This window comes from Mobula hypostoma, chromosome 1 (genome assembly GCF_963921235.1).
Source record: "Mobula hypostoma chromosome 1, sMobHyp1.1, whole genome shotgun sequence".
Taxonomy (NCBI): Eukaryota; Metazoa; Chordata; class Chondrichthyes; order Myliobatiformes; family Myliobatidae; genus Mobula; species Mobula hypostoma.
Genome location: NC_086097.1, coordinates 43,193,188 through 43,207,825, shown reverse-complemented (window position 1 = coordinate 43,207,825; position 14,638 = coordinate 43,193,188). Strand labels below are relative to the sequence as shown.

The 14,638-nt window shown below is 43.2% G+C and overlaps 1 protein-coding gene across 2 annotated transcripts in view; it reads right to left on the bottom strand.

Moving 5' to 3' along the window:
- Nucleotides 1-446: 446 nt before the first annotated feature.
- Nucleotides 447-14,638, bottom strand: part of klhdc2 (kelch domain containing 2) — a 45,982-nt gene continuing 31,790 nt past the window's right edge. Inside the window, exons 12-14 of one of the 2 annotated variants that reach the window (XM_063047243.1) lie at nt 7,163-7,250; nt 6,223-6,296; nt 447-584 (exon numbers count right to left, since the gene is read on the bottom strand). In XM_063047243.1, the coding sequence (XP_062903313.1) occupies nt 6,240-6,296; nt 7,163-7,250 (145 nt within the window). In that variant the 3' untranslated portion in view covers nt 447-584; nt 6,223-6,239. The remainder of the gene's footprint in view (nt 585-6,222; nt 6,297-7,162; nt 7,251-14,638) is intronic. The other variant, XM_063047235.1, reaches the window with a different exon arrangement.

The window sequence follows — 14,638 nt, the reverse complement described above, 5'->3', positions numbered from 1 at the left end:
TGCCAGCAAAGCACCTATCCAGTTTAGGCTGAATCACAGATTCTGATGTGCTATGTAAATGTCCAAGGTTTTTTTTTCTAATTAAGAAAAATCCATTTTTTAAATAAGAGCTGAATGGCAATGAGATAGAATTCCTCTCTTGAGGGAAAAGACCAAATATGTAATCATACTTTATAGTTGAAGGTTTTTGAATGCATAAACGTTTGCTCTGATAGCACAAAGTAAACCATTTTCCTTTTGCTTGACATTTATTCAAAACAAAAAAACAATAAATTTAAGATTTATTTATGCACAAGCATATTAAAACATTTGGAAATGTCAATAACTACCTACAAAAACAGGTACCAATAAAAAAAACATGATTCTTTGACCCCCAGCAAGTCATCTTTTGCACTGCTAGAACAAAGAATAACTAAAATCACACTATAATGATTTAAGGTGGGAATTATATTGGCAGAACTCATGATCCAGATGTGTTGCTGCTTCCAGCTCGTTGATTGATATTAAGAAGAAGATGCTTTGGAAGACAGTCCCATATATTGGCAAGCATTTCTTTATAGTGGATCACTGCCTCTAGGCAAAGTCTAAAGAGGAAAAAATGCAACAAAATAAAACCATTTATTAATTCAAAATGTATACAATAATTTCTCCAAGAATGAACCACAAATACTAACAAAACCACAAGGTGTTTTTTTTTAAAACATGTTGTGTAATTTGTAAGAATAAATAATGCTGGATACAGTTTCACATTATCACTGAACAGATACAAGGGTTGCAGTTGATCCATCTTCCCTCAAGCTGAAACAGTCCAGGTGAATCCATACAGTGAACAGACATTTGGGTATTCACTGTTTTCAGCAGTTGCTAGTCTCATTAATATATTTAACATTCTTTTCCTGATATACTTGTGTGATTAATCAGCACAGTTTTTAAATCAGCATGGTTTCTTTAGCAGAAGCCCTCTTCCATTGAAAGGTTCAACTTTTAAGGATATAGATTTCCAAAGTATTTATTTGTAGAAGAGGGTAGCTAAGTGTGGGACTCCTGGACAGCAAGACTGGGGAATTAATAACAGTAAACAAGTAAATGGCAGATAACTTAAATCATCAGTCTTCACTGCAGAGGACACTACTATCATCTCAAAGTTAACCAATGCACTAGTTTCAAATAGGAAGGAAGGAGCTGTAATAATCCCTATTGCAAATGACAAAATATTGGAAAATCTAAAGACCTAATCAGATTAAAGGCAGACGTCGATGATCTAGATGATAGAATTGATGGTTTTGTGAGCCATCAATGATCTGCATATAAAGGTTTTTAAAGAGGTGGTGACTGCGGAGATCGTAGCGTCATTTCATTGGTTGAATTTTTTCCAAATCTCACTGGTAACTACAGGAAAGTTGCGAGTTTGATCCTCTTGTTTAAGAGGAAGGTTGGTGAAGTGTGGGAAACAATAAGCCAGTTAATTTATCATCATAATCAAGTAACATAGCAAATCATTTAGAAAAGCTTGATGCAATGAAACCAAGTCAACACGCTTTTATGAAAGATATAAACTGCCACGTGACAGTGAGTACAGGAATAGAATGAGGTGGAAGATTAATGTGTGGCTGAGGGATTGGAGCAGGGGGCAGGGATTCAGATTTCTGGATCACTGGGACCTCTTTTGGGGCAGGTGTGACTTGTACAAAAAGGACGGGTTGCACTTGAATCCCAGGGGGACCAATTTCCTGGCGGGGAGGTTTGCTAAGGCTACTGGGGAGAGTTTAAACTAGAATTGTTGGGTGGGAACCGAACTGAAGAGACTGGGGAAGAGGTGGTTGGCTCACAAATAGAGAAAACTTGGAGACTGTGTGAGGGCGGATCGGCAGGTGATAGAGAAGGGACGCGCTCAGATGGACTGTTTGAGATGTGTCTATTTTAATGCAAGGAGTATTGTGAACAAAGCAGATGAGCTTAGAGTGTGGATCAGTACTTGGAGCTATGATGTGGCCATTACAGAGACTTGGATGGCTCAGGGACAGGAATGGTTACTTCAAGTGCCGGGTTTTAGATGTTTCAGGAAGGACAGGGAGGGAGGTAAAAAAGGTGGGGGCATGGCAGTGTCGATCAGAGATAGTGTCACGGCTGCAGAAAAGGAGGAAGTCATGGAGAGATTTTCTATGGAGTCTCTGTGGGTGGAGGTTAAGAACAGGAAGGGGTCAATAACTCCACTGGGTGTTTTTTTTACAGGCCACCCAATAATAACAGCGATATCGAGGAGCAGATAGTAAGACAGATTCTGGAAAGGTGTAATAACAACAGGGTTGTTGTGGTGGGAGATCTTAATTTCCCAAATATCAATTGGCATCTCCCTAGAGTGAGGGGTTTCAATGGGGTGGAGTTTGTTAGGTGTGCTCAGGAAGGTTTCCTGACACAATATGTAGAAAGGCCTACAAGAGGAGAGACTGTACTTGACCTGGCATTGGGAAATGAACCTGGTCAGGTCTCAGGTCTCTCAGTGGGAGAGCATTTTGGAGAGAGTGATCATAATTCTATCTCCTTTACAATAGCATTGGAGAGCGATAGGAACAGACAAGTTAGAAAAGCATTTACCTGGAGTAAGGGGAATTATGCAGCTATCAGGCAGGAACTTGGAAGCTTAAATTGGGAACAGATGTTCTCAGGGAAAGGTATGGAAGAAATGTGGCAAATGTTTAGGGGATATTTGTGTGGAGTTCTGCATAGGTACGTTCCAGTGAGACAGGGAAGTTATGGTAGGGTACAGGAACCGTGGTGTACAAAGGCTGTAGTAAATCTAGTCAAGAAGAAAAGCTTACGAAAGGTTCAGAGTGCTAGGTAATATTAAAAATCTATAAGATTATAAGGCTAACAGGAAGGAGCAGGAGCTTAAGGAGGAAATTAGCAGAGCCAGAAGGGGCCATGAGAAGGCCTTGGCAGGCAGGATTAAGGAAAACCCCAAGGCATTCTACAAGTATGTGAAGAGCAAGAGGATAAGACGTGAAAGATTAGGACCTATCAAGTGTGACAGTGGGAAAGTGTATATGGAACCGGAGGAAATAGCAGAGGTACTTAATGAATATTTTAGTATTCACCATGGAAAAGGATCTTGGTGATTGCAGTGATGACTTGCAGCAGACTGAAAAGCTTGAGCATATAGATACTAAGAAAGAGGATGTGTTGGAGCTTTTGGAAAGCATCAAGTTGGACAAGTTGCCGGGACCAGATGAGATGTACCCCAGGTTACTGTGGGAGGCGAGGGAGGAGATTGCTGAGCCTCTGGCAATGATCTTTGCATCATCAATGGGGACGGGAGAGGTTCCGGAGGATTGAAGGGTTGCGGATGTTGTTCACTTATTCAAGAAATGGAGTAGAGATAGCCCAGGAAATTATAGACCAGTGAGTCTTACTTAAGTGGTTGGTAAGTTGATGGAGAAGATCCTGAGAGGCAGGATTTATGAACATTTGGTGAGGTATAATATGATTAGGAATAGTCAGCATGGCTTTGTCAATGGCAGGTCATGCCTTACAAGCCTGATTGAATTTTTTGAGAATGTGACTAAACACATTGATGAATAGCAGTAGATGTAGCATATATGGATTTCAGCAAGGCATTTGATAAGGTACCCCATGCAAGGCTTATTGAGAAAGTAAGCAGGCATGGGATATAAGGGGACATTGCTTTGTGGATCCAGAAATGGCTTGCCCACAGAAGGCAAAGAGTGGTTGTAGACAGGTCATATTCTGCATGGAGGTTGGTGACCAGTGGTGTGCCTCAGGGATCTGTTCTGGGACCCTTACTCTTCATGACTTTTATAAATGACCTGGATGAGGAAGTGGAGGGATGGGTTAGTAAGTTTTCTGATGGCACAAAGGTTGGGGGTGTTGTGGATAGTGCGGAGGGCTGTCAGAGGTTACAGCAGGGCATTAATAGGATGCAAAACTGGGCTGAGAAGTGGCAGATGGCGTTCAACCCAGATAAGTGTGAAGTGGTTCATTTTGGTAGGTCAAATATGATGGCAGAATATAGTATCAATAGTAAGACTCTTGGCAGTGTGGGGGATCAGAGGGATCTTGGGGTCTGAGTCCATAGGACGCTCAAAGCAGCTGTGCAGGTTGACTCTGTAGTTAAGAAGGCGTACGGTGCATCAGCCTTCATCAATCGTGGGATCGAGTTTAAGAGCTGAGAGGTAATGTTGCAGCTATATAGGACTCTGGTCAGACCCCACTTGGAGTACTGTGCTCAGTTCTGGTCACCTCACTACAGGAAGGATGTGGAAACCATAGAAAGGGTGCAGAGAAGGATGTTGCCTGGATTGAGGAGCATGCCTTATGAAGACAGATCGAGTGAACTCAGCCTTTTCTCCTTGGAGCGACAGAGGATGAAAGGTGACCTGACAGAGATGTAGAAGATGATGAGAGGCATTGATCGTGTGGATAGTCAGAGGCTTTTTCCCAGGGCTGCAATGGCTGCCACAAGAGGGCACAGGTTTAAGGTGCTTGGATGTAGGTGCAGAGGAGATGTCAGGGGCAAGTTCTGGTGTGTGTGTGTGTGTGTGTGTGTGTGTGTGTGTGTGTGTGTGTGTAGGTGCAGAGGAGATGTCAGGGGCAAGTTCTGGTGTGTGTGTGTGTGTGTGTGTGTGTGTGTGTGTGTGTGTGTGTGTGTGTGTGTGTGTGTGTGTGTGTGTGTGTGTGTGTGTGTTTTTTACACACAGAGTGGTGAGTGCATGGAATGGGCTGCCAGCAACAGTGATGGAGGCAGACACGATAGGGTCTTTTAAGAGACTTTTGGATAGGTACATGAAGCTTACAAAAACGGGTAACCCTAGTAATTTCTAAGGTAGGGACACATTCGGCACAACTTTGTGGGCCGAAGGGCCTGTATTGTGCTGTAGGTTTTCTATGTTTCTATTATCTTTAACAGATTTGCTGAAGTACTTTAAGGATGGAACAAAAAGACATCTGGAAATGCAGTGTATTTTCATTTACAGAAATTTGCAAGTGTGTTATCATAGATTAAAAACTAGTTACTGCACAGAAGACAGTCAGAGTAAGTACGTCTTTTTCAGATTGGAGAAATCCAACAAGGAGTGGCACACGCATCAATCCTTGGTCCCCCTTGGCCTATCCTTGTCAATAATAATGATATGGAGGAGAGAAGAGAGTGTAAAGTATCCAAGGTTGCAGATGACGCAAAAATTGGAATAAGAGTATACTGTAAGGGCGATATTTGCACCCTACAACGGTACAGGTGGGTTACGTGAATGGGCACAGACTTGGCAAATGGAATTTTGTATAAGAAAATGTGAAGGGATCATTGCACTCTGGAAGGAGGAAACAAAAAGGTAATTTTTAAATGGATGAAGACTGCATTCCCAGAGTGGAGATGACTAATATGGGGGGGGAGGGGGATGGACGGACGGACAGGCGCACACACTGCTGCGTGCATGGAACATCCTTCCAGGAGTGGTGGCAGAGTCAAACACATTGGGGCATTTCAGAAACTTAAAATAGAACATGGATCATAGAATAATGAATGGTTATGTAAGAGGGAAGGGTTAGATAAAACAAAGTTGGTTAAAAGGTCAGCATAACATCATGAGCCGAAGGGCTAAACTCTGCTATAATGTTCTAAGAGAGGGTGTTACATAGCAAGTTTGATAATTTTCCACTGGTGGGAGGAAGTATTTTTACAAAGTAAAGCAGCTGTCATTTAAAACTGAGACTTCTCACACAGCGTGATGAATATGTGGAATTCTGTCAGAGAGGGTTGTAGAGACTAGAATTTTTTAAATATTTAAAGAGGGGGGCAGATAACTTTTTTTCAAAAAAAAAGTGGTCAGGAAATTGAGGCATTTAACACTGGGACAGATTGGCCATCATACTGAATCATGTGCCAGGCTTCAGCAGCCAAGTGGCTTAACTTTGCTTCTATTTTCTTCTGTGTGAGACACCTGTTCCATTTGCATTTTTAGTCAGTTTAAGGAAATGGATGCAAATAAAAATTAACATTTTATCCTGGCAAAAAAAACTCCCAAATGAGCCATAGCATTGGCCATTTTAGTAACTAAACTTCATCTGCATTTTCTTGTCCAGTTCCACTCCAAACTGGAATGAACTAGCTCCCTCATACATTGAATGTACCCAAAGGTGAAAGTAGAAGATTCTGTCAGACTCAGAAGCCCTTCAAAGCTGTTTAGCTTGACAAGATCATTCCCTTACCTGACAAGATCATTCTCCTACCTGACAAGAGACTTTGGTTGTACTGAGAAGATCAGGATGTCATTACTATGAGCCTGCAAAAAAAAAATGATGATTTAGAAGGTAAAAACAAAGTCTTAGAATTCAATATCTTGTTTGCCTTCGTGAATCAATCAATGAAGACTTACAGCTTAGCCTCAAAGTATACAGGCATAACCCACCAGCCTCTCCCCACCCCCCCCCCATTGTTCAATTCTGGCTTCTCCCCCTTTCCCCCCTTCCCTCTCAGTCCTCCTGAAGGTCCTTGGCCCAAAACGTCAACTGTTTACTCATTTCCATAGATGCTGCCCAATCTGTTGAGTTCCTCCAGCATTTTGTATATTTTTCCAAGCATCATCTGTGTATTGCAACCAAAAGATTGAAGTTGGGATCACCTTACTACCAGAATGCCAATTTCCCATTTATCCTGTAGATTCCTTCAGAATGAAACCTGTTAGCAGTGAGGGGCAGCACTGAAGCAAAGACTGAGAAAAGTGCTGGGGTAAATATACAAACTTGCTTGACACAACTTTGCACGTCATTTTGGTTAAGATTCTGGCTTGCATGCCAGTTTTCCAGAACATATTTATAAATGAAACATTTTAATTTGAAAATAACAAAATCAATTTTTTTATTACACCATCACTGACTGGATGGTAAACTACTGTAATATACTTAAAATGCTTGTCTCGACAAACCTGTTGGTGTTTTAACATCAAATTATGAGGAAAGCTTTTTATCTTTAGATCCAAACTGGTCTCTAAAACTGAAACTCATTACCATGAAGTTGCACAAATGTTTATGATGAATTACATCTATGCTAGCTTCCAGTTAAAGTAAAACTTAATTTTCTTTCCTGGGAGACAAGGGTACAAAGTGGCAAAATGAGGGTATCATTTAAAGAAACTGCCAATGAACTTACTGCTTGTTGTCGAGCTAACAAATTGTTAGCACATCCGCCAAAAACAATCACTTCTGCCTCATCATTTGTACAAGCAGAATGCCAAAGCCTGAAGATAAATAATAAAATTAGTAATAACATTCATGGTGTTGCTTGAAAGGATTTTAATGTTTATTTCAATTATATGTCACTTTCCCCAATGAAGGCAAGGGACATCACTATTTCTATTTCCTTATCTATGTATATGTAAAATTGTATGTTGAATTGCAGAATCACATAGGAAAACTGTTAACAAGAGCAAAATGGTAAAAATTGATCTGAAGCAACACAGTTTGATGCTGACAACAGGAATTCTGCAGATGCTGGAAATTCAAGCAACACACATTAAAGTTGCTGGTGAACACAGCAGGCCAGGCAGCATCTCTAGGAAGAGGTGCAGTCGACGTTTCAGGCCGAGACCCTTCGTCAGGCCTAACTGAAGGAAGAGTGAGTAAGGGATTTGAAAGTTGGAGGGGGAGGGGGGAGATCCAAAATGATAGGAGAAGACAGGAGGGGGAGGGATAGAGCCAAGAGCTGGACAGGTGATAGGCAAAAGGGGATATGAGAGGATCATGGGACAGGAGGACCGGGAAGAAAGACAAGGCGGGGGGGACCCAGAGGATGGGCAAGAGGTATATTCAGAAGGACAGAGGGAGAAAAAGGAGAGTGAGAGAAAGAATGTGTGCATAAAAATAAGTAACAGATGGGGTACGAGGGGGAGGTGGGGCCTTAGCGGAAATTAGAGAAGTCGATGTTCATACCGTCAGGTTGGAGGCTACCCAGACGGAATATAAGGTGTTGTTCCTCCAACCTGAGTGTGGCTTCATCTTTACAGTAGAGGAGGCCATGGATAGACATGTCAGAATGGGAATGGGATGTGGAATTAAAATGTGTGGCCAGTGGGAGATCCTGCTTTCTCTGGCGGACAGAGCGTAGATGTTCAGCAAAGCGGTCTCCCAGTCTGCATCGGGTATCGATGCTGTATCAGTTTGTGTGAGGGGGAAAAAAGAGAAGATCCAGGTATCCTCCATTTTCTTCCAACTACTTTTAAGTTCCCTTTGTATATGCTGTGTCATCTCTGGCTACACAGGAATATTGAATCGATGCCTGGTCGGCCCAACTCTTGATAGATAAATCAGAGGAAATTTAACAGTCTGACTAAAGGCAGATATCTCTGCACAGCATGGTTCAGATTAGAAACAAGATAATGCAATCAGTCTGATGTCCCCCCAAATCTGCTGATCAGAACACCCACATTCAAATAAAATATATAACAAAATAAATTATATATATATATAAATAAATAAAACAAACATAGATCCCAACACTGAACCTTGGGGGAACTTTGGCAAATCTTATCCCTTGGAAGTCTAATAGCTTTCCTATGACTGTTGCAAGGCTTATCAGCCTTTAAATTTCAAGACTATCTTACTGCCCTTCTTAAGCAAAGAAACTAAGGCTATTCGAAAGCCTCCAAGGACCTCACCTGTGGCTTAATAGGATATAAAGATCTCCACTGAACACCCTGCAATCTCCTCCCTTGCCACCTCAGTATGCTGGGATAGATTCCATCAGACTTAAGGGACTTACCCATCTTGATGTTTTTCAAGACACCCAATCCTCAATATTAATAAGTCTTAGAATATGAACACAGTCCATCATGTCATTCTCCTTGATGAATACCAATGCAAAGTACTCATTTAGGATCTCTCCCCCTATTGCCCTTCCCTGCAGGTGTAACAATCAGCAATGGTCTGACATCTCTAGGCTCGTTATGAGAACCCAGATTCTTAACCATTTTAAGCTGCATCACACTGAATCAGAAATTAATGGCTGATCTGCCCCAGGACTCCTCTGTACTATGCCAGGTCCCTATATCCTCAATTTCCTTCCATCTCAGCAATTAGCCAAGTGAATCTCCTTTGGAATTTCTCTAATACCAGTAAATACCTTCTTAAACAAAGGGATGGCCCTATCACTGTACAATTCTACCAATGCTTCCCTATTCCTAAACATTTATCTTCTTGCAATAACAGTCAATATATCATTCCCCAGCCTAACCACTTGCTGCATCTGCCTGCTGATGGTTTGCAATTTCTGATGTTGAAGTGCAATACAGCTTCTGCCTCAGAGCATTCTGAGGGGCGATGCTGGGAATGTGTGAGAATAAATAAAATGAGTGTGGGAATGAAGTCAATGGCTGCTTTATGGTCATCACAGACCACGTGGGCCAAAGGCCCATTCTCATGCTATATGACTAATTTGTAATGTTTAGAAACATAGAAAACCTACAGCACAATACAGGCCCTTCGGCCCACAAAGCTGTGCTGAACATGTCCTTACCTTAGAACTACCTAGGCTTACCCATAGTCCTCTATTTTTCTAAGCTCCATGTACCCATCCAGGAGTCCCTTAAAAGACCCTAACGTTTCCGCCTCCACCACCGTCACCAGCAGCCCATTCCACGCACTCATCACTCTCTGCGTAAAAAACTTACCCCTGACATCTCCTCTGTACCAACTTCTAAGCACCTTAAAACTATACCCTCTCGTGCTAAGCCATTTCAGCCCTGGGAAAAAGCCTCTGACTGTCCACACGATCAATGCCTCTCATTATCTTGTACACCTCTATCAAGTCACCTCTCATCCCCTGTCGCTCCAAGGAGAAAAGGCCAAGTTCACTCAACCTATTCTCATAAGGCATGCTCCCCAATCCAGGCAACATCCTTGTAAATCTCCTCTGCACCCTTTCTATGGTTTCCACATCCTTCCTGTAGTGAGGCGACCAGAATTGAGTACAGAACTCCAGGTGGGGTCTGACCAGGGTCCTATAGAGCTGCAACATTACCTCTCAGCTCTTGAACTCAATCTCATGGTTGATGAAGGCCAATGCACCTTCCTAACCACAGAGTCAACCTGCATAGCAGCTTTGAGCGCCCTATGGACTCGGACCCCAAGATCCCTCTGATCCTTCACACTGCCAAGAGTCTTAACATTAATACTATATTCTGCCATCGTATTTGACCTACCAAAATGAACCACCTCACACTTATCTGGGTTGAACTCCATCTGCCACTTCTCAGCTCAGTTTTGCATCCTATCAATGTCCCACTGTAACCTCTGACAGCCCTCCACACTATCTACAAAACACCCAACCTTTGTGTCATCAGCAAATTTACTAACCCATCCCTCCACTTCCTCATTCAGGTCATTTATAAAAATTACGAAGAGTAGGGGGTCCCAGATCCCTAAGGCACACCATTGGTCACTGACCTCCATGCAGAATATGACCCATCTACAAACACTCTTTGCCTTCTGTGGGCAAGCCAGTTCTGGATCCACAAAGCAATGTCCCCTTGGATCCCATGCCTCCTTACTTTCTCACTAAGCCTTGCATGAGGTACCTTATCAAATGCCTTGCTGAAATCCATATACACTACATCTATGGCTCTACCTTCATCAATGTGCTTAGTCACATCCTAAAAAAAATTCAATCAGGCTCGTAAGGCATGACCTGCCTTTGACAAAGCCATGCTGACTATTCCTAATCATATTATGCCTCTCCAAATGTTCATATCCTGCCTCTCAGGATCTTCTCCATCAACTTACCAACCACTGAAGTAAGACTCACTGACCTATAATTTCCTGGGCTATCTCTACTCCCTTTCTTGAACATCCGCAACCCTCCAATCCTCCGGAACATCTCCAGTCTTCATTGGTGATGCAAAGATCATTGCCAGAGGCTCAGCAATCTCTGCCCTCGCTTCCCACAGTAGCCTAAGGTACATCCCATCTGGTCCCGGTGACTTATCCAACTTGATGCTTTCCAAAAGCTCCTGCATATCCTCTTCCTTAATAGCGACATGCTCAAGTTTTTCAGTCCACTGCAAGTCATCCCTATAATCACCAAGATCCTTTTCTGTAGTGAATACTGAAGCAAAGTACTCACTAGGTACCTCTGCTATCTCCTCCGGTTCCAAATATCCTGCTTGCCAAGGCCTTCTCAAGGCATTTTCTGGCTCTCCTAATTTCACTCTTAAGCTCCTTCCTGCTAGCCTTACAACTCTTCCAGATCTCTATTATTATCTAGTTTTTGAACCTTTCATAAGCTCTTCTTTCCTTCTTGACAAGATTTACCACAGCCTTTGTACAGCACGGTTACTGTACCCTACCATCCTTTCCCTATCTCATTGGAAAGTACCTATGCAGAACCCCACGCAAATATCCCCTGAACATTTGCCACATTTTTTCTGTACGTTTCCCTGAGAACATCTGTTTCCAATTTAAAGAACACAGAATAGTACAGCACAGTACACGCCCTTCAGCCCACAATGTGCCGACCCTCAAACCCTGCCTCCCATATAACACTCTACCTTAAATTCCTCCATATACCTGTCTAGTAGTCTCTTAAATTTCACTAGTGTATCTGCCTCCACCACTGACTCAGGCAGTGCATTCCACGCACCAACCACTCTCTGAGTAAAAAACCTTCCTCTAATATCCCCTTTGAACTTCTCACCCCTTACCTTAAAGCCATGTCCTCTTGTATTGAGCAGTGGTGCTCTGGGGAAGAGGCACTGGCTATCCACTCCATCTATTCCTCTTAATATCTTGTACACCTCTATCATGTCTCCTCTCATCCTCCTTCTCTCCAAAGAGTAAAGCCCTAGCTCCCTTAATCTCTGATCATAATCCATACTCTCTAAACCAGGCAGCATCCTGGTAAATCTCCTCTGTACCCTTTCCAATGCTTCCACATCCTTCCTATAGCGAGGCGACTAAAACTGGACACAGTTCTCCAAGTGTGGCCTAACCAGAGTTTTATAGAGCTGCATCATTACCTCGCGACTCTTAAACTCTATCCCTCGACTTATGAAAGCTAACACCCCATAAGCTTTCTTAACTACCCTATCTACCTGTGAGGCAACTTTCAGGGATCTGTGGACATGTACCCACAGATCCCTCTGCTCCTCCACACTACCAAGTATCCTGCCATTTACTTTGTACTCTGCCTTGGAGTTTGTCCTTCCAAAGTGTACCACCTCACACTTCTCCGGGTTGAACTCCATCTGCCACTTCTCAGCCCACTTCTGCATCCTATCAATGTCTCTCTGCAATCTTTGACAATCCTCTACACTATCCACACCACCACCAACCTTTGTGTCGTCTGCAAATTTGCCAACCCACCCTTTTACCCCCACATCCAGGTCATTAATAAAAATCACGAAAAGTGGAGGTCCCAGAACCGATCCTTGTGGGACGCCACTAGTCACAACGCTCCAATCCGAATGTACTCCCTCCACCACGACCCTCTGCCTTCTGCAGGCAAGCCAATTCTGAATCCACCTGGCCAAACTTCCCTGGATCCCATGCCTTCTGACTTTCTGAATAAGCCTACTATGTGGAACCTTGTCAAATGCCTTACTAAAATCCATGTAGATCACATTCATCACACTACCCTCATCTATATGCCTGGTCACCTCATCAAAGAACACTATTAGGCTTGTTAGACACGATCTGCCCTTCACAAAGCCATGCTGACTGTCCCTGATCAGACCATGATTCTCTAAATGCCCAGAGATCCTATCTCTAAGAATCTTTTCCAACAGCTTTCCCACCACAGACGCAAGGCTCACTGATCTATAATTACCCAGACTATCCCTACTACCTTTTTTGAACAAAGGGACAACATTCGCCTCCCTCCAATCCTCCGGTACCATTTCCATGGACAATGAGGACATAAAGATCCTAGCCAGAGGCTCAGCAATCTCTTCCCTCGCCTCGTGGAGCAGCCTGGGGAATATTCCATCAGGCCCCGGGGACTTATCCGTCCTAATGTATTTTAACAACTCCAACACCTCCTCTCCCTTAATATCAGCATGCTCCAGAACATCAACCTCACTAATATTGTCCTCACCATCAAGTTCCCTCTCATTGGTGAATACCGAAGAGAAGTATTCAATGAGGACCTCGCTCACTTCCATAGCCTCCAGGCACATCTTCCCACCTTTATCTCTAGTCGGTCCTACCTTCACTCCTGTCATCCTTTTGTTCTTCACAATTGAAGAATGCTTGGGGTTTTCCTTTACCCTACTTGCCAAGGCCTTCTCATGCCCCCTTCTTGCTCTTCTCAGCCCCTTCTTAAGCTCCTTTCTTGCTACTCTATATTCCTCAATAGACCCATCTGATCCTTGCTTCCTAAACCTCATGTATGCTGCCTTCTTCCACCTGACTAGATTTTCCACCTCACTTGTCACCCATGGTTCCTTCACCCTACCATTCTTTATCTTCCTCACCGGGACAAATTTATCCCTAACATCCTGCAGGAGATCTGTAAACATTGACCACATGTCCATAATACATTTCCCTGCAAAAACATCATCCCAATTCACACCCGTAAGTTCTAGCCTTATAGCCTCATAATTTGCCCTTCCCCAATTAAAAATTTTCCTGTCCTCTCTGATTCTATCCTTTTGCATGATAATGCTGAAGGCCAGGGAGCAGTGGTCACTGTCCCCCAGATGCTCACCCACTGAGAGATCTGTGACCTGACCCGGTTCGTTACCTAATACTAGATCCAGTATGGCATTCCCCCTAGTCGGCCTGTCAATGTACTATGACAGGAATCTGTCCTGGATACACTTAAACTCTGCCGCATCTAAACCCTTGGAACTCATCAGGTGCCAATCAATATCAGGGAAGTTAAAGTCACCCATGGTAACAACCCTGTTATTTTTGCACCTTTCAAAAATCTGCCTCCCAATCTGCTCCTCGGTATCTGCTGCTGCTACCAGGGGGCCTATAGAATACTCCCAATGGAGTAACTGCTCCCTTCCTGTTCCTGACTTCCACCCATACTGACTCAAAAGAGGATCCTGCTACATTACCCACCCTTTCTGTAGCTGTAATAGTATCCCTGACCAGTAATGCCACCCCTCCTCCCCTTTCCCCCCTTCTCTATCCCTTTTAAAGCACTGAAATCCAGGAATATTGAGAATTCATTCCTGCCCTGGTGCCAGCCAAGTCTCTGTAATGGCCACTACATCATAATTCCATGTTTCTAAGCTTCCAAGTTTCTGCCTGATAGCCTCATATTTCCCCTTACTCCAATTAAACGTTTCCCTAACTTGTCTGTTCCTATCCTTCTCCAATGTTATAGTAAAGGAGATAGAATTGTGATCACCATCTCCAAAATGCTCTCCCACTGAGAAATCTGACACCTGACCAGGTTCATTCCCCAAAACCACATCAAGTACAGCCTCTCCTCTTGTAGGCTTATCTACATATTGTGTCAAGAAACCTTCCTGAACACATCTAACAAACTCCACCCCATCTAAACCCCTCACTCTAGGGAGATGCCAATCAATATTTGGGAAATTAAAATCTCCCACCACAACAACTCTTATTATTACAATCTGTCTCTTTATCTGCTCCTCGATATCCCTGTTACTATTGGGTG